Source organism: Gallus gallus, chromosome 2, assembly GCF_016699485.2.
Source record: "Gallus gallus isolate bGalGal1 chromosome 2, bGalGal1.mat.broiler.GRCg7b, whole genome shotgun sequence".
Lineage (NCBI taxonomy): Eukaryota > Metazoa > Chordata > Aves > Galliformes > Phasianidae > Gallus > Gallus gallus.
The window spans coordinates 6,625,765-6,644,772 of NC_052533.1; the positions used below are offsets into that span (position 1 = coordinate 6,625,765).

The 19,008-nt window shown below is 38.2% G+C and overlaps 1 protein-coding gene across 23 annotated transcripts in view; it reads right to left on the reverse strand.

The window, feature by feature from the left end:
- KMT2C (lysine methyltransferase 2C) overlaps positions 1-19,008 on the reverse strand; it is a 186,815-nt gene that overhangs the window by 64,270 nt on the left and 103,537 nt on the right. For 20 of the 23 annotated variants that reach the window (XM_046930794.1, XM_046930746.1, XM_046930826.1 and 17 more), the window contains 8 exons: positions 18,396-18,556; positions 15,798-15,911; positions 13,336-14,063; positions 7,156-7,275; positions 4,603-4,719; positions 2,457-2,558; positions 1,651-1,755; positions 453-634 (listed from right to left, as the gene is read on the reverse strand). In XM_046930794.1, the coding sequence (XP_046786750.1) occupies positions 453-634; positions 1,651-1,755; positions 2,457-2,558; positions 4,603-4,719; positions 7,156-7,275; positions 13,336-14,063; positions 15,798-15,911; positions 18,396-18,556 (1,629 nt within the window). The remainder of the gene's footprint in view (positions 1-452; positions 635-1,650; positions 1,756-2,456; positions 2,559-4,602; positions 4,720-7,155; positions 7,276-13,335; positions 14,064-15,797; positions 15,912-18,395; positions 18,557-19,008) is intronic. The other 3 variants (XM_046930816.1, XM_046930760.1, XM_015281225.4) reach the window with 1 other exon arrangement.

Consider the following 19,008-nt stretch of genomic DNA (forward strand, 5'->3'; position numbering starts at 1 on the left):
TTGTATTTCACCCAAATACCATGAATGGTTTTCAGAGGGTTTTATCTTTAGAGCAATTTGGTGTAACGCCAATTAATTTATCTTATTGTTTCAGTGAATGTAGATTAGTTTTTTTTTTTTTGTCTAGAAGTTTCAAAATAAATATTGTCCACCTCTACTTATGTGGTTTCTGGTATGAAGAAAGGTTATTAAGAGAAGATAACAACAATTTCCATAGAATCATAGAATTGCTCAGGTTGGAAAAGACCTTCAAGATCATCAAGTCCAACCTCAACCTAACCTAACCATATTGAATGGATAACTGAATGAAACAAAGCAAAAGTATTTTGTTTGCTTTAATGCACCTGACTCAAATACAATTAAAGCAATTACTGTTAAACTGACATTGCAAATACAAAGTGACGACATGGAACAAAAAAGGCCAGCATTTCTGACACCAGAACCAAACACACCATTTGCACTTCCAGCCTCCTTTCGGAACAGTCTGCAGGGGTGGATCTAGGCAGTAAGTGTGATAACTGATGTCGCAGTCATCACAGAGAAGTAGTCTTCCTGGGTCTGTAGCTTTCCCACAGGCTTCACATACAGTGCACTCCAGGCACCTCCAGCCTTTACTAAGCACCACTTTAGTAATCTGCAAATAGCAAGGTGAAAATTATTTGAACTCTGCTCCGTGAAGTACAATCAGTACATAAATTAAGGCCTGGCTATGCAGCACAGGGTGCTCTACCACTCACACTAACCACATCATAAGGAGCCATTTCTCAATTAGACTTTGTGGAGTTCCCCTAAGTGGGAATGGAACAAACAGAAAGGAACTGGGTGGAATTGCTGATACTCTTCAGGAATATAAATTCAGAATGTCAGAGAACACTGCGCTAGGTCTACGTGTAGGACAGTATCACCCTACGACAGCCAATGCTGAGTTTTCAGTAACCTAAAGCAAGTAATTTATTGAGGTTCAATAATGTAAAAGTAGCATACAGATGTAAAGCCAGACTACAGCTGCATGAAAAATGCATATGATGTTTTGTAAAGTACATTTTAAATAATGTTCTGTGATGTGTTCGAAGAAATCCCAGTTTTACATACATATACTTGTATAGTAAGTAGCATATAGCTTATCTACTGGAGTAAATAGCTTATTATCTGCTTACTAAGTCAACTCATACCATTCAAATTCAATTTTCACACATTCTCTCGTAGACTAATGAAAGAAAAATGTATTAATTAACCACTCCAACTGCTGTCAATTCTGACAGCCAACAGACAAATTGAATCAACCAAACCTTATGCCCCTAGTAAATGAAGATGCATTACGTTTTTTTCTTTGTTTTTAATTTCGCTTGTATTTAGCTTTTAAGCTGATATCTCAAACTGTTATTTTAACCAACTGCTGGATAATCAGTACTATTTATGGTTGTGAAATTACAAAAAGGTTAATTTCTCTTGAGGCAATGCATACTATAAAATGGCATTTAATTAAAGTCTTTCACAAGTTGCATACAAATAATGGTCACATTAGCTGAAGAATATCTAACAAGTTAATGACTCCCTTAATTACCACAAAACCAAAGGCAGCATAGTGCTATTAAAGTACAATATGAAAACAGTGTAATTAAGTAATCTCTCAAATAACAAAGCACTCACCTTAATACTGACACAGTATGGATGGTAACACTGACCGCATTGAGAGCAGGCAAGCAACCTGCCCTCAGCACCTTGGCCAAAACTCCCACAAACTACGCACATATCCTGAAATTATAGAAAAGCATAGATTTTCAACACATGCCAGACAGGAAATTCAGAAAATATCTAATAGTAAGGCCCAGCTTGGTAGCTTAAGGATGAAATTCTTAACAATGACATTTACTTTTTTTTTTTTTTTTTTTTTTTTTTTTTTTTTTTTTTTAATTAAAAGCACTGGTGAGTCCACAACTCAAGTACAGCATTCATTTTGGGCTCCTTACTACAATGATATCGAAGCACCGGAGCACATCCTGAGAAGATCAACGAAGCTGGTGAAGAGTCTGGAGCTCAAGTCTTAAGAGGAGCAGCTGAGGGAACTGGGATTGCTCAGTCTGGAGAAGAGGAGGCTCAAGGGAGACCTTAGTGCCTCTATGGCTCTTTGAAAGAAGGTTGTGGAGAGGTGGGGGTAACTGCTCCCAGGTAACAGCAATAGAATGAGAGGTGGTGGCCTCAAGTTGCACCAGGGGAGATTCAGGTTGGATATTCAGAAAAATTTATTCTCCGGAGTGGTCAGGCATTGGAACAGGCTGTCCAGGGAGGTGGTGAAGTCACCAAGAAAAGGGTGTTCAATAAAGGGGCACATGTGTCACTGAGGGACATGGTCAGTGTGCATGAGGGGATGGGTTGATGGTTGGACTAGATGGTCCGAGTGGTCCTTTCCAACCTTAATGATTCTATGAAACACAATGAAAGCCTAAGAGTCTAACCTGATGGAGAGTGAACTTGTCACTGTTAGAGAAGAGGACAACTGTATTATGCATTGAGTTTTCTTCTTCATCTTTGTTAGACGAAATATCCATAGTCGTGACCTAGCAAAACAAGCAAGATAATTAGCAAGCACATCATGTTTTTTAAGACATGAGACAACATGTCTTAAAACATTACCAGCTGTTCTAGTTCTATAATTGTGGATTATTTTAAAAACACAGTTCAAAACTTACATTCCTGGTTTTGTTTAAATAATATTCTAAATATTTCACAAATTCCAACATCACTAGAGACAAATATAAATACTGTTACAACAGCTACAGGAATCTTTCTGATACACTGTTGCTGAAAATCAGCATTTACTGAGAAATAGCTAAAAAGGGAATATAAGTATACAGTTAATATGGTTTAAGTACCGTAATGCAGACAGCTCTGCAGCTGTAGCTAATTAACCCAAAGAACTCCTGAAACACCTCTCAAGATGTTTAGGGAGAGTTTTTCCCATGCATGTATTTTCACAGATTCTACAAAGTTCTCAGTTGCTTATATGTACAAAAGAGCAGAATGTGAAGAACTGAATTACTGCAATTTCAATGCTAGCTTAACACCAGACATGAGCCAACGGGAGTTAACCTGTAGCCACCTTCTCCCCCATTCCCTAAATGTAATGATTTCCAAATTCATGTAGTTGCAATGGTCGCCATCCCACGAGTATGAACAAGTTTAGCAAAGGGGCTGAAAATACTTCTATTTCAACCACTGATCTGGAAAAGGCTGATCTCTTTTTACTGATACCTTCATCTACTTTATTACAAGACAGCCACACTGCTGCTCCCAACTCTGAAGCAGAAAAGCTGCCGTTCACTTTAAAAGTCACAGGTTCAAATTCCTATGGGAAACTGAGGACAGCAATGGTCACTTCTGTTACAACACTTAACCTCACCAAAAATTCTCTTTTTGTTACAATTTTTAAGTGTTTGTTCTATAAAACCTGGCTTGTCTTGAAGTATAAACCTGTGCTTTCTAAAAAAATAACCATGTGAATGACTCAATTTCAACAATAACATCAATTATCTTTTTAATTTTTCAAGGGTGAACATCCTGACAGGGATGACTGCTAACAGGCCATGGTGTTACACATGTACAACCTGGAACATGGAGCAAGGTGACAAAATTTGCCAACAATATTAAGATATTCAGAGTAATAAAAAAATGAATGACAACTATAAAGAACTGCACTAAGAACCTCATGAGACTGAGTCCTGAGATATAAAAGGGCAGATCAAAGTCAACACAGGAAAACACATCAGAACAACTGAAAAAGACAGCAACTGTATGGCACGGTTTCATACAAGGAACATCAAATAATACTGGGTTTCTCCAGATTAGCAATGAAAAAGTGGAAGGAAAACAAGGATGAATGACAGATGTCTATAAAAAGTGAGTGGCAGGAAGATAATAAAATACACTTCTCAACCATCTTTTCTCTAAGGGCTCTCAGAAGCAGGCAGCAATGTAAAGCAAAGGAGGTGTGCCTGTATTCAACGGGCTCATGAGTTCTAGAACTGAAAGAGGTTAACATGGTCACTAGCAGTTTTCAGAAGTACATACACAAATTTATGACAGAAAACTCCAACAGTAGCTGTCCAAGGCAATGACACCACCTTCTGTTCAGCAAGTCCCCAACACAGACAGAACAGCAGTATCTCACTGTCTGTGGCTCTTCTTTCTGTGCTCTTCCCTCAGCAGTCAGGTTCGGTTTCCAGTGTAGAACAACCTCTGGCCTGATCTGCTAAGGCTGCTGTTCTACTTCTATGCACGTGCCTTGGTCTCCCCCACTCCATCATTCAGTGAATGTTGTACTTATTTGGCATTTTTTCCACTTGAGAAGTAGAAGCAGTATGCCAAGATGCCCAGCAGTTGTCCCTATAAGTGGCAACAGCTGCATAAAATTGCTTCAGGTTTATTTTGCTTTAGTGCTGTAGTTCATAACCATATATACATAATAATAACCAGATTTCATCATATACCTCTACTTTTTAGTGTTCTTTGGCTTTAAGCAGCATTTTAATGAAAGAATTATAGTTGAATTAGGTTATGTTACATTCACAGATTACAACATGACTTTAAAGTAAGTGTTCTTACCCCTGGAATGACTACAGTCCCAACTCCATTTTTCAGTTTTGATCTGCCTCTGCCACCTCGTCCTGAAAGACCTGCACCACGTGGCCTCCGCTTCCCTGGGAATCCTGATCCACGGCCCTATTCAACATAAGATAACAAGTTAAATTCAGTCTGCAGTCCTTTTGTTTTGAGGGATTCAAACTTGTTCAATACATCTAGGGAAAATGTAAGTAAAATAAAACCCTATGATTTCAAGTGCATATGGGCATCCTAGGCCACAGTCAACAAATTACTGCGTAGATAGTTATGAAATAACTCTAACTCCTATAATTGCTTACGTTAATTAATATGATCACCTTTATTAGCAGTGAGAAAGCAGACAAAACCAGAAACATTTATTTTCTGTTCAGGAATAATTGGAAATATGGGATTTTATTTTATTTTTTCCCATAGTTGCAAAGCATCCAAAGTAAATACCCTTCATTGCATGATTCATTTTTCTTTTTAAACACTCAGCTCATGTGAATTCTGCATGTGGCCCGGACCCTTGATTAGTTGCAATCACAGACACATTTCTTTCACTATGAATAATCAAGCAAACACTGGAATTTGTTAGGACTCAATCCTACTCCCAGAGAGAAGCGGGAGTTGGCTCCACTGAACTCTTTTAATTCAGCACATACAGAGAGAGCTTTTTATATTAATTATATCAATTAAACTCAAATCAACACTCCCCATAATAGTATGCTTCTCTTAGAAAATATCCACTTATTTTTAGACAGCTTCTTTTCCCCCCTTCCTTATTTTATATGCAGAGACATACAGTGCTTGTGTGCTCTTGGAGCATCCACAAAGTGTGTTCAATTACAATTTACTGTAGAAAAGCAAATATGTTTTTAAAATAATAATTACCTCACACTGCGATTTGGTTTGAATCTCATGATTTTTTTTTTCTTGTTATTTCAAAATCAGCTGAATACAAACTGTAAGAGGAACTCCCTAATTGCTTCCAGAAAGAAAACAAACATCCTGACAATGCTCCTTACCCAGTTATGGCCAACGTGTCACATACCTTTACAGAGCAAGTCTATAGAGAGCAAAGGCTCTGAAACATGACAGTAATTGTGGGATGTACCTAAGCAAACGGCTTTCCTACTACAAAATAAGCAATGAGATTACTGATTGATTCTGAGTATGTGAATAATCTCTGCTTCTAAGATGGCCCAACTCCGTCCACAGATTATCTACAAAGGTACTGTGCATGGATCCAGGCATTTGCTGGAAGTTGCATTTAATACCAAGTCAAAACATTTCTCAATAAAACAACGCTAACTGAACATAAAGCTGCTCGGGGACAGTGTCACCAACAGACATGAACAGTTTCTACTGACAGAGATAGGAACTCCACGGATGGAAAGTAGCATTATGGGCTCAATAATATTAACAGTATTTTTCAAATATACCAACTCCTGTTGTAAAGAAGGTAATAAAAGTTTATAGTCATATTTAGAAGGACATACTGAAGATTATACTTTTCTCATTACCTATCCATTAATTAACAGGAAATTAAACTGATTTATGATATAAGGTAAAGTAACACAGCACTACTTTAGAAAATGAGAGGAAGGACACTATTGATGGCAGAAGTATTTATATGCAGTAAAAGTGAAGGGATAATGTCTTTACATATATGAAGTTAATACATATGCACAGACAGAACATACAAGCATCAATTTTTTTTTTTTTAAGACGTAAACTCTTCTGACACATTTCTTATCTGTATGTTTCAGATTTCATATCAGTATTGTTATTTTCCTAGAGGTAGTAATAGGAATAAGCACATACTTGTATCAGTGTTAATGCTGAGTAGTAAGCTGAAAATTAATGCTTGAAGCAGCAAAAGCTAATGTCAAAATAAAAATAGCATGAGTGTTAAAGTGAAATGAAAATAAATTATTGGTAACCTACAACTGTTTGTTAGTGTTTCACCAATTATGTTTGTTTTTTTTTTTTGTCATTAAAAAAAGAAAGCTCAAAGTTTTTTTAAGGTATTTTGAACAGTAACTGTCACTGTGGATAAAAGCTTTGGTCCATCTAATCGGGTGAGGTAGCTGTTTTTCTTTATTCCCCCATAAGCTAAAAAGGCTGTCACTTTGAATCTGCTCTGCAGGGTTTCTCCATAGGAACAAACTCAAGCCCCAGCTCAGAGCTCTGCTCCTTTCGTTGCCTGGCCTACCTTACTGCCAGACTTCAGGACATTTTCCTGCTCATGTAACTTATTTTGATGGCTACGCAAAGCCAACCACAGAAAGAGAAGTACTAAGTGCACACCAGAAATGGCTAATATAAACTAGCCTTTGCTCTGTAATAGCAGGGCAATGCCATCATATTGTACACTCTGGAAAGCACACTTTTTCTTCTAACCTGAAAGGTCCAGAGTTTTAATGGTTTCTAAACGTGTTAAGCAGTACTAGAATGGAAGATTAATTCAATTGTGATAGACAGAATTTCATCAGTAGTCTCTACAGCAGAAAGATAGCAACGGATATACGAAAATAAATTCAAATTATTTACCACTTTGATGCTCCAAATGGCACTGCCAGGAAGCTGTCTGGATTTAAAAATGTCCCGACCTTCTGAAATGTCTGGGGACCAGGAAGGTGGGCTGACTGTATTATTGGTACTCCAAGCCCCCTAGGATATGGTAGGTGAGAAAATAGATGTATAAAACTTCGCAACAAAAAAAAAAAGAAAAAAGAAAAAAAAAAAGAAAAAGCAAGCAACAAAAAATCTGAAAAGCAAAGCACATGCAGGCATAGGCATTTCTACATTAACTAGTAAATTAGTTCACGCTGAGCAAGAGGAAGGTGGGAAGATTTTAGGCTGTCACTGAATCTTACACTGAAACAAATATAACAAACCTCAAAGTGATGGTTAATTACAACAAAATGAGTTTTATAAACAAAACAAAATACAAATATAAAGCAATCAATCATAACAACAGTAAACCACAGCCCTATGTTGTACCTCATGAAGCTGAGGAGGCAGTACTGTAAGACGACAGGATACCTTTTTTACCCTTCATACCCCATTTTGATAGAATAGATGTTCTTATTCAAAGTTTGAGTCCAAACTACTGACAAGTATGGCTACAGCTAGACTTAGAAGTGCATGAAATATAAGGAATGTAAGCAAACAATGGAAGAAAAATAGCCATGATAATTAATAAATCATCTCTCTCCTGCAAGTCTGCCACAAAAAAAAAGCCCAAAACATTATCAACTCCCACTACTAAGGCTGTTTCTCCCTGCTGTCGTCATGTTACACTGTGATCTTAAATAAGAATGTGTTTTTATATACATGTAATACACATACATACACTGTACTATGGACTCTTCAACTAATCGATTATTTTATCTCTACTGACACAGTTCCCACCGTGGTGATATGTTCTGCAACTCCTCCCAGGAAATAAGGCAAAACAAGAAGAATGTGTCAAGATGTACACGAAATGATGTTGAAGCTCCTCATACACACCGAAACCTGAGGAAGACTTTCACGAACTCTAAGATTGTGGGACAGACTCCTTCAGTCTGAATTTACAACTGGGCATACTTAAAGGATAATACATTTCCCGATCTCTAAGGAAGAGATGCGTGGGCCCCTCGAGGTGAATCTCACTCTTCAGCCCACAACAAGCTCCACCAGACAGAAATGGGAAGGCCGGACTCTGATTCTGTTCTGCCAAGAGCTCTGCAGTTTATCAATCCGCCCTATTTCTGCCAGAATGTCTCAGTCCTAGCAAGCACCGGCACGCTACTCAGCATCAGCAGATCTGTGGCAATATGGAGATTAACCTTACTGTGCTAGCCTTAGTTTCCGTACCGAGGGCCTTCTGATTCTAGCAGGATAAAGCTAGAACCTTAGTTACAGTTTTCTTGTATTACCCAAACTCATCTTCAGTTGAAGGAGGAAAGGTATCAGGGGAAGTTCTTTACCAAGAGAGTGGTGAGGTGCTGGCACAGGCTGCCCAGAGAGCTGTGGACGCCCTATCCCTGGAGGTGTTCAAGGCCTGGTGGGATGGGGCCCCGGGCAGACTGGTGTAGCATTAAATATGGAGCTGGGGGCCCTGAATGAGGTAGGGGGGCTGGAGCTTGATGACACTTGAGGTCCCTTCCAACCCAAACCGTTCTATGATTCTGCGTAATAAGTAATTGCTCTTATAATATGGCAACTCAAGTAAAATCTGTACAGCAGCACAAAGGAAACGTGTGTATCATAGAAACAACGTCTACATCAATCCATAAGGGAGGGGATGTGCCAGCAAAGGGTCAAAACCCATCAGCTCAAACACACTGAAAGCTCTTCACCAACAGCTGAAATTACCTTCTCTCATTTGGGACGCACAAAATTATTTTCTCTTCTAAGAAGATACACTTTTCTAATGATTAAGTATAATGAAAAGATTAAAAAGCAAATAGAATATTAAGTCTGAATATGAAATATTCCCTCTTTCAAAAAACAATGAACTGCATACGAATCATATTGTTAAGAATTAAATTGGAAATTTAATCCAAGTTTTATTGTAGATCAGAAACATTTGAATTCTTGGTCAGATAAACTTAATTAAAAACACACACTTCCACAATACTTTGAACAAATGAATTACATCAAAGAGATTCATTAATTATATTTTGGCTTTTAATTAATGCCCATTACCACACAACACTGAAGAAAGTTCTATTCACGGCAATAATTATGTGCTTTGACAGAAACAGGAAGTTTCATTCTCCATCATATTCCTGAGTACTCAAAACTGAACAACACAGCTGCAAGTAAATTAGAACAAAAGGAAACACAGTGTCATCAAGGGTCAGGAGATCTCAGTAAATTACCACTGACTGTGTTCCGCAGCTGAATCCTTTATGAAAGACACTGCAATTGCAGATATACAGACCTGTACTTTCATTTTAACATCTAATGTGATTTTAGGGTTGTGAACAACATTTAATATGTTCGGAATACAGCCTCCCTCATAAAAATAAAGAAAAAAAGAAAAAACCCTACAAAAAAACCAAACCTTCAAACAGATCCTTTCTGAGCTTTTCTGAACACAACCACTGCAGTATCAGGCCAATGAGTACCGTGGGATTGAAGACAGTTGAAAGGCCACAGTACCCAAAAAAGAACATGCATCTGAACCCACTCTTTTCATTTTTCAGTGTCATTTTAGAAAAATCTCTTAAGACAGCTAGAACAAGCGAGCCACCCAATATGGATCATCAGTATCTTCATGATGAGAAGGAAGGCCTTCATTTCAACTAATCAGTACTTCCCAGGGAATGCATTCTAAAAGAATGCATACAGTAAATCAAAATCAGTAAAAGTTTATTTCCTACTCAACATAACCTCACAGATCGTTCCTAAGCCTTATCTACCAGTCATTCCTTGACTTTGCATTATGCTCACTGACACGGGGCCCTGTTGCAAAAATAACTGATGACTTCCAATTACTCCATTCAGATACACGAAGTATCCCCAACGTTACTAAAAACATGCAGTTGTTGAAAAAACAACCCATTTTTCCTGTGAAGATTTATTTCAAACTAGATGAATGTCAGATGAGTAATCACCTAACTTATGCGATAATTCTTCTTGAGATGGCTCCTACAGGAGAAAAATAATGGAAAAGATCAAGGAGGAGGTACTGCTCCCTGGTATAAACCTGAAAATTACTTGTAGGCATGGGGGGACAACCTGTGTGCTCCATGGGAAAACACTGCACAGATACAACTCTGAGGTCAGCACTGTAACAGCTTTGTCGTGCTGGCAGCTAGTAGCAAATGTCTCTGATCTGTGAACTGCACTCAGGAGACACTGAAAAGGCAACTTGTCCCATAATGGAATAGGGTAACAAGCAGATGGGAGAGAGCCCACAGAGTAGAAATCACAGGAAGCTGCTGAGATGCCACACTAGGCAGACAGAGGGCTCTCATTGGGCTGCTTACGTGCCGCTAGTTTTCCTCTTACTACTGATGTATTTGCAGAAGCCCCTCTTGTTGTTCCTAGCCAGATTTACAGATTACTTTGCATTTCATACTGGAATTGAATAACTATTCAAATATATTAGTAATTTTATAAGTAGATTTTGAAGAAAGAGACGATCATTCAACCTAATGCACAGCACAATAACTTAAAGGAAACAAATCCAAATGAGAAACTATTCAGTCGTACAGATTTCTCTGTCTCTGGTGAAGGCCAAACTTACAAAACTGAGGCAAAATATATTCACAGAGTGCAGAGACCCTTTTCCTGTTCTTCACATGAAGTTCCATAAATCCATGAGTGATTTTTTTCTTCTTCTTCTTAAAAGAGGAACAGAATATTCCAAGAAAATAGAATACAAACTAAGGAGAGAGTGGGGAGTGCTGCCATCATGGGAACTGGCTGATGTTGGCACATCCACAGAGTAACCACACACTTCACAAAGCATCTAATTTAAAGCAGTGCAGTCCTGCAGAAGCAAGCACTGCTGCAATAAAGGAAAGCCGCTGTGGGTCCAACATTAGCTTTACCAAGGATAGGAGCCACAATCCCTAACCAGGAAAATAACCCAACCATTTAGTTTTGGTAAACTTACATCACTGGTAGAAGGTTGGGAAAACACCTATCTTTCACAAATCACATACCCAGGGGGTCTTCATTTTCATACTACTCTTAGTCAGGACAGTTTCCACTGATTTCCACAAGATGCTTGTCTGTGCCTGAACTGAATAATCAATGGAAAGCAAGAAAGCAAATTGGGCCTTAAAATAAAATGTGCACTTGATTTTCTTACCAGAAAATTACTATTCACTTCACAGAACTTAAGTTCCAGCTTAATGCATGTTTAAAGCACGAGTCAAAGATTATCAAAATCAAAGCAAACCTTTACAGACCTCAATGTATTTTTTGAAGACATCATTGACTTTACAAGAAACCTGATCAATTCTATGACAGGTACTACAAATATGTCAAGTACCTTTTTTATTTTAAAATATAATCTCCAAACTGGTGAACAAACTATATTGTTAGCATCACAGCTAGGACTTTGCATTACTCCTCATTCCTAAATTGTAGTTCAGATCACTTCTATTTGTCTTACACCATATACTGAGATGTTCATGGCTATAACTATCTTCCACACAGAACATACAAAATGCTACTACTTTTAAAGCTGTTTTGCTTTTGATTTTCAAGAGGATACATGTCTATTCTAATACAGACATCTACAATTGGGCATCAGCTTCATGTTTTCCTAAATGGGCCTGCTCCATTGCTCTGTCACTCTTACAGTAACATTTTCCCAGTGTTTAGATGGGACTTCCATTGTTCCTTGTCATGTCACTGGGCACCATGAAAGGAGCCTGGCTATATCCACTTGACTCTCATCCTTTAGATACTGACAAGGTCTCCCTCAGTCTTTTCCTCGTCTACAGACTGAACAGCCCCAGGTCTCTCAGCTGTTCCCCGTAAGGGAGATGCTCCAGACCTTCATCATCTTTGCAGCCCTCTGCTGGGGTCTCTCCAGAAGTTCCCTGTCTTTCTTAGAAGCCCAGAACTGGAAGAGAGGGGGAGGATCACTTCCCTTAACCTACCAGCCACACTCTTTTTAATGTGCCCCTTTGCAAAAGATGCAAAAGAACCCCACTTTTATAAATTTCATGATAAACTGTAGTAAAATGTTAACTGAGAAAAAAATTTAATTCTTAAGACAGCACACAATATGAGGAAAAAGATTCTTTTTAAGGGATTATATTTCTTTACTTCAAAACAACAGAGCAGAAATAATCAAACACTTTCCTCATGGTAGCTCAATGGTCCATTTTTTGTTCACCTGTATTTCTCCAAGATCTGCCATGCTTACATAGAGAACAATAAACAACTAAATAAATGACTCAGAGATACTCAGAAACCTTCCAATTTGAATGTCTTACAGTTTCTTGCCTTTATTAAAGTCTTTTCAGAACAAGAAAACCAATGTGACTGTATTTTTGAACCCCCTGCTACTATATGAAAACACAAAGAAATGGGCAAAGTCAAGAGCAATATTAAATGATCAGCCTAAAAGTTCCAAAAACTAAAATTAAGAATAGAAATTAAACACTAATTTGTCACACTGACATACTTTTTGATGAACCATTTCTCCCACAACCACACAACTAGAACAGAGAGCAGGATGGGATGGAGCATAAGACTACAGACTGCAGCATTCTTTTCAATTATCAGATTTAATCCTAATCAAACCATAACAACTTACATCAGACAGTATTTGCTCATAGAAGAAAATCATTATATTATGTGCAACACCATTGAAGTATCGACTATGGAAAAAATTGGAAGCAACGGAAACAGCTGCTGCAGATTTTTCTACGCAGACGATTTAAGACATTAACACACTTTAAAAGTATTAGCCAAAATATATGAATATATGAAAAAGAGTGAGAACTTAGAAGACATATCATGTATATCAGCATTTGTTGCATGTGTGTTAAAAATATAAGAAATATTTAATTGTTCTCTAAGCGTAATCCAAAAGAAACTGTAATTCAAACTACAGACTCTTTTGATTAATTAACATGATATTACTGTCCTGAAGAAATTAACTGAACACTCAATTGGGAGTATAAATGCATACTGTATTCTAAGGATTATACTGAAATTCTAACTAATATGTGCTTCATACATACATAATGAAATGTTCTGCATGCTTACCTGTCTCGATCTGGGTCTTCCAGGGGAAAATTTCCTTTTGGTGATGGCTGGTTTCCCCATGCCAATTTTTGGAGTGACTGATATGTAAGTCGTTGGGAGAGCACTTCCAGCAGTGGAAGGCGGTGCTGGCGGCTGAGCGTGCTGTACTTCTCGTGCAGAATGCAAGTCCACTGAGGAAGACACATTTGCCTTGCTTATGTTAACTGATGGGGGAAGCGAGGGGTAAGTCTCAGCTGGTGATTTTATGGGTTTGTCCACAACTGGTGAACTGTTTGTAACACCTTCATTTACAGAAGCAGTTTCTACTTCAAGAAGAGCTGGTGTTTCTGACTTTTCAAGGGTTTCTCCTTTTTCTACCTCTTTTTGCACTTTTATTATTTCCAGTTGTTGCTCTGCATGGATACAAACAACTCCTTTGCCTTCAGCCCCTTCTATTTCTGGCATCACAGTTATGGTCTCAGGTACTGAAGACAGAGACCGAGAGTCTACCGTGGCTACTTCTGATACCTCAGCACTACCTTGCAGTAGCTGTGCCTCTTCCACTTGTTTGCCTAACTCCTGCTGTGACACCGCTTCAACACCTTCCATCACTTCCATCATTTTCTCAGTATGACTGTCATCAGATGCCGGTGTCTTTTTAGGAGACATTTCCATTTCAGCAGAATTAACTTCATTAGAGACTTCCGTTTCCAGTTCTGTGGTCTTTTCTTCTGGTGATATGCCTGTAACTAAGTACAAATATTATTAAATGCTCAGTATGATGATGAACAACATACACAGTGTGCTGGTCAACAAGCACAGCTGGTACGCATCACATACAGCCAGCAGTGTCACTTTAAGTGAATTTTATATGTACCTTAAAACATATTCTATAAATACCTTTCATTGCACCTATGTTTGAACGGTGAGAAAGCATGCTAAAAACACAGAATAGTGCAATTTCTTTTTATCCCCTGTATATCATAGCGGAGTAATTCACAAATACTCCATTTTCAGGAATAAGCTCAAGCTTTCCCCTTCACATGTTTCCTACAGAAAGGTGTTGAGGCTGAATAAGATTACATTAAGGTACCAGAGGCAGCTCCTCAGCTACAATAACATACAGAAAATATCTCCAAATGCAAATACCAGGAAAGCTTCCATTGCTTCATTGCTACGAGTCAAGTTGACAGATAAATAGAAGTTACAGTAAGCAACGAGGAACATTGCTTTAAAATAAAAAGAGCATTCAGTAGACCCTAGATTAATTTTTGAGCAATCTGAACAAACATTTTCAAGTAGTCAGCTAAAAGTGGCCCCTCCTTTTCCATTTCTGCTTATTAAAGATATATGCTGGTATACATTTATGTATTTAAATCATCTCTCTCAACTCTTCCAAAAAGCAAACAGCTGATAAGAGGACCAGTACATATATAATTAAAAAACATTTCCCATTTCCCTCTTAGTGCTCTTTCAGACTTCAGGAAATCACTTGAAATAAGAACAGTTCACATGGTAATGTTCTAAAGATTTCTCTAGCTTTCTCTGCAACCAAACACCTTTCATTCACAACTTTCTTTGTGGAGGAGTTGCATGGAGGAGTCTTGTATCCACTCCACAGAAGACCACACTGTTTGCTCTGAATTTGGCTTCTAGTATCTTCTTTCGATGGACTTCAATTCCCTTACAGTCAGTTACTTTCTACTGCCCTTGCACTCCCAGATTCACACTGCTACACAAACTCCTCAGCCACTACATTTCAAAGTCTACCATTTCATCATGAATGTGTCCTCCCTGATAATAGTTCTCAGTCATGGGCTCTGTACCTACTACAAGCTATGATATATAATGTGGTGATCATAGCTAACCTGGGAGATATTTTTTTCCTTTGGCTCTATATGTTTCTTCACTTCCCTTAGAGCAATTCACTCTAAACAATGAACTAGGCTGGATGAGACACACTTGAATGTCCTTCACCATTGCCATCAATCTCTAACACGTTTAGATGACTTGACCCAGAACCCATTCCATTTGTACTCCTTCTTATGGCTGGTACTTGCTGTGCGATTGTAAGATCCATTTCTTCCCAGAACATAAGCGATCACCCACTGCAGCACACTCTGTCTGGATATGCTCTATCAAATACCACCTTTTTTTTTTTATTTTAAACTATAAAACTCCAGTGTACAAAAACATCTGTTCTTCCCACTTCAGGAGAAAGCCACTCCTGCCAAACAATTACACTGGCTTTAATCTTACACAAATTTTGAGGACTATCTTTGTCTTGAATAGGATTCTATTTCAACAAAGTTAGCACTGTTGCTTAAGAATTCAGACAGCGGAACCTAAACAATTTGTTTCCAACTGCTTTCCAGGCATTTCTTCACTTTAATTCAGAATTCAAGTACGACAACCTTTACAGAATGAAAAAGGGCTCTGAACACCACAGCGGTATTTTCTCAGACTGCAAAACTCTTTCTTACCATCTGTGACACATCCAACAGCTGATTCTTGCCCAGGGCCATTACCAATGACGAGTTGTTCCTGAAATGCCACATCCTCTCCACCACTTTCCATTTCCATTTCATTTGTACAGCCTTAAGAGTGAAAGAAAATAGACAAAATCAATATGGTGTTTATTCCATTACTTTGGCATCGGTAGTTTTTGTCACTACATGACCTTCTATCTAAATAGAATGATATTTAACTATATGATTGGAGCTAGGGCACATCAGCTCAATGAGAGAGATATGGAGGATATGTAGTATTCCTAGAAGATAAAGCCTTCTTCTCATGAGACACTGAAATTGTTCAATGCCTTTCAGACAGTGAAAAAGGTCTGTAAAACCTAATATATACCTGTATATAATATATACCTGTATATACCTAATACTGAAAATATTATTTAGATATTGTCACAGACTGTCACATTACCTGAGCAATACAAAAGGTCTTTTATCAACTTCCACTTTGCAGAATTCAACAGACCTTGTGGGATGAAGGCTTCACACTTCTTTTGCAAATACTATCTTGGCTCATGACAGAGACACGATGTTCCATGTACTATCAGCACACAGAACACTGATTTCAAAACCATTTGCTGGACTCCAACTACACGATAGTGGACTTCACCACTTCAGAATAAGCACACCTATTTTTGTGAGCTGCCCATATTAAAATATGAAACTGCATGGGAAAAGGCACTGCTTCATTTGACAGTATTGTTGGAGAGCACAAACAGGAAACACGTACTTTTTTCTCACGTAAAAGCTTTTTCAGTGAAGGAAATTCATTAAAATGCACTAGACAAAGCAAGAGCAGGAGAAACAAATATATAGTAAGTGCTAGCTCAAGAGGAGCTGATCTTTCATGGACATTAGGATGAGAAGGGTAAATGAATATAGCTTTCTGTTCAGGAAGCCAAGAACTACAAGGTGATGCTACTTTTAGCACCTAAGAACTGTCTGCAGATTCTGCTAACTCTGAAGTGATATTTTAACCTTAAGGAAACGATCGTTCAGATTGGCACCAAAATTCAATGTCAATGTACAAAAGTGCTCTCCTGGGCATAAACTAAGCATGACTGTACGGATATAATTGCTGCAGGATTACTCCTAGTACTTGAGATAACAATCCTAGTATTCTTCTAGGGGTAGAAAAGTACGCTTGACAGTGTTTCTGTAGACCTAAAAAGCCATAGAAGAAGTATTACTTAAAACTTCTGCCTTTTAACTAAACCTTTAACTTACTCAAAAGTATCTGCAGTATCTAAACTCTGTTTTCTACAAGGCAGGCTTCCTCCTAAATCATCTAAATACCATCTGAGAGTCCAACAGTGTTCTGTTCTTTCAGAACAGAACTGACCAGAGTTTGAAGCTGCCACTCTTTCTAACCTGATGTAGGTGTTCACTGACAAGAGTTCTTCCATCCATTTGCATACATGTACCCACAGTCACTGCCTGGGATCATCTCTTTCATTGTTTCTTTACTGGTCACCAAAGGTGTACACTTACACAGACTGGCTAACGTCAAAGATAATGACCTGCTTATGCAAAACTTCAGCCTGAATGCATAAAAAGCAGCAGCTCTTCGTAGTCTCACACTTTACCTTTGCAGTGAAAAATTACTGGGCTTTCAAAAACAGATAATTATGTAACAGAACTACCGATTTAACAAAAGATCAGTGCACAAGCATTGATCTTTACGCATCAGAAATGCATGTGGCAATGCAGTTCATCTGTCACATATTACCTTTCTTCCAAATTAAACTGCAATTGCACTTCTCTTAGGAAATTCAGCTTGTGTGAGTAGGTGCTATCCAGCAGAGCACACGGTATGAAATAAAGGAGGGCTTTCAGTTACGATTTCATTACACAGGTTTTGTGGATAACTCACCACCAATTCATGTTCAAGAGATTCAAACTATCTGTGTTTCCTTACTGTCACTGAGAACTTTTAAAAAATACTTAATACTTTTCAGCAACTTCCTTTCCCACCTTCTGTTTGCCCTGTCTGTGCAGACAAGAAGCTCTTAGAAGGCAACCACTAATCACATACTGCTTTGAAAAAGGACCCTGATTAAGAGCTGTGCAGTTAAATGCACCTGGCCCTTGAACACAGTCCAGTTCCCACTGCTGCTTCCTACCTGAACATACTGAAGCAAATGGGCAGTACAAGACAGCTGAGTAGCAAGAGTGACACAAGTAAACTGCATGTCACCAGAAATATCTGCCGGAAGCTGGCTTATGCCTGGTAGATAGGAGTGTCCTGAGAGACTTGTCAAATTAGTCCATTTATGAATTGCACCACATGAAAAAAAAAGTAGTTTACAGCTATAAGTTGTGAAAACTGGAAGCAACCACAGTAAGGTGCTATCAAATGTATCAAATACAGGATCCTGAAGCCAAAGATCCAGAAAGCATGCTGGGAAGACAGAATGGATTACTTGAGAAGCTATCACTTAATAAAGGAAAGGATGAAGGCTACAGAATCTGAGTGGCTGATTCACAGAAGCCTTAGTGAAGCATCAGCTAAAGCTTTTGATGTTAGTATTTTGTAAATGTAAGATTGCATTTGATTACCTGCTATGCTGGCAGGTTCAGGAATGAGTTCAGAAGTATCCATTACATCACAAGACTGAGTCTGATCCCCTTCTCCTTGTTTACAGAGAGTACAGATGTAGTCTTTCAGCTGAGACTCCAATTCAATACCCGGAGATCTGTCACATTCCATGTGAATCCACCTGGGGAGATTAATTTAGTTTGATTATGATTTTTGTAATAAAAATATAAACTATTCCAGCACTGTTTTCCATTTCTCTGAGGAAATACAAAATTTGAGCCAATACTGGGAAGAATTGTGTAGAAATAAAAATGATGTATCAGTCTGTCAAATCAATGAACATGCACAAGCATGAAGACGTACACTGCTGCTAAAGCTGTTAAGACACCATAATATGTAAAGCAGTATGACAATGCTGTACAGCAAGGAACAATGCACTGAATATGTAACCGTCCACATTCTGCAAGTTTCTCAACAGCTTACTATTAAAGTAATAAAAATTATTGCTGGTGTAGAAAAACACACAGAATGTAACAGAGCACACATACTTCAAAATTTTACAAGAGACCATGACTACCAACTGTGTTTACAAAGTCTTGTGCAATGAATAGACATGGAAAAATTAAAACACCG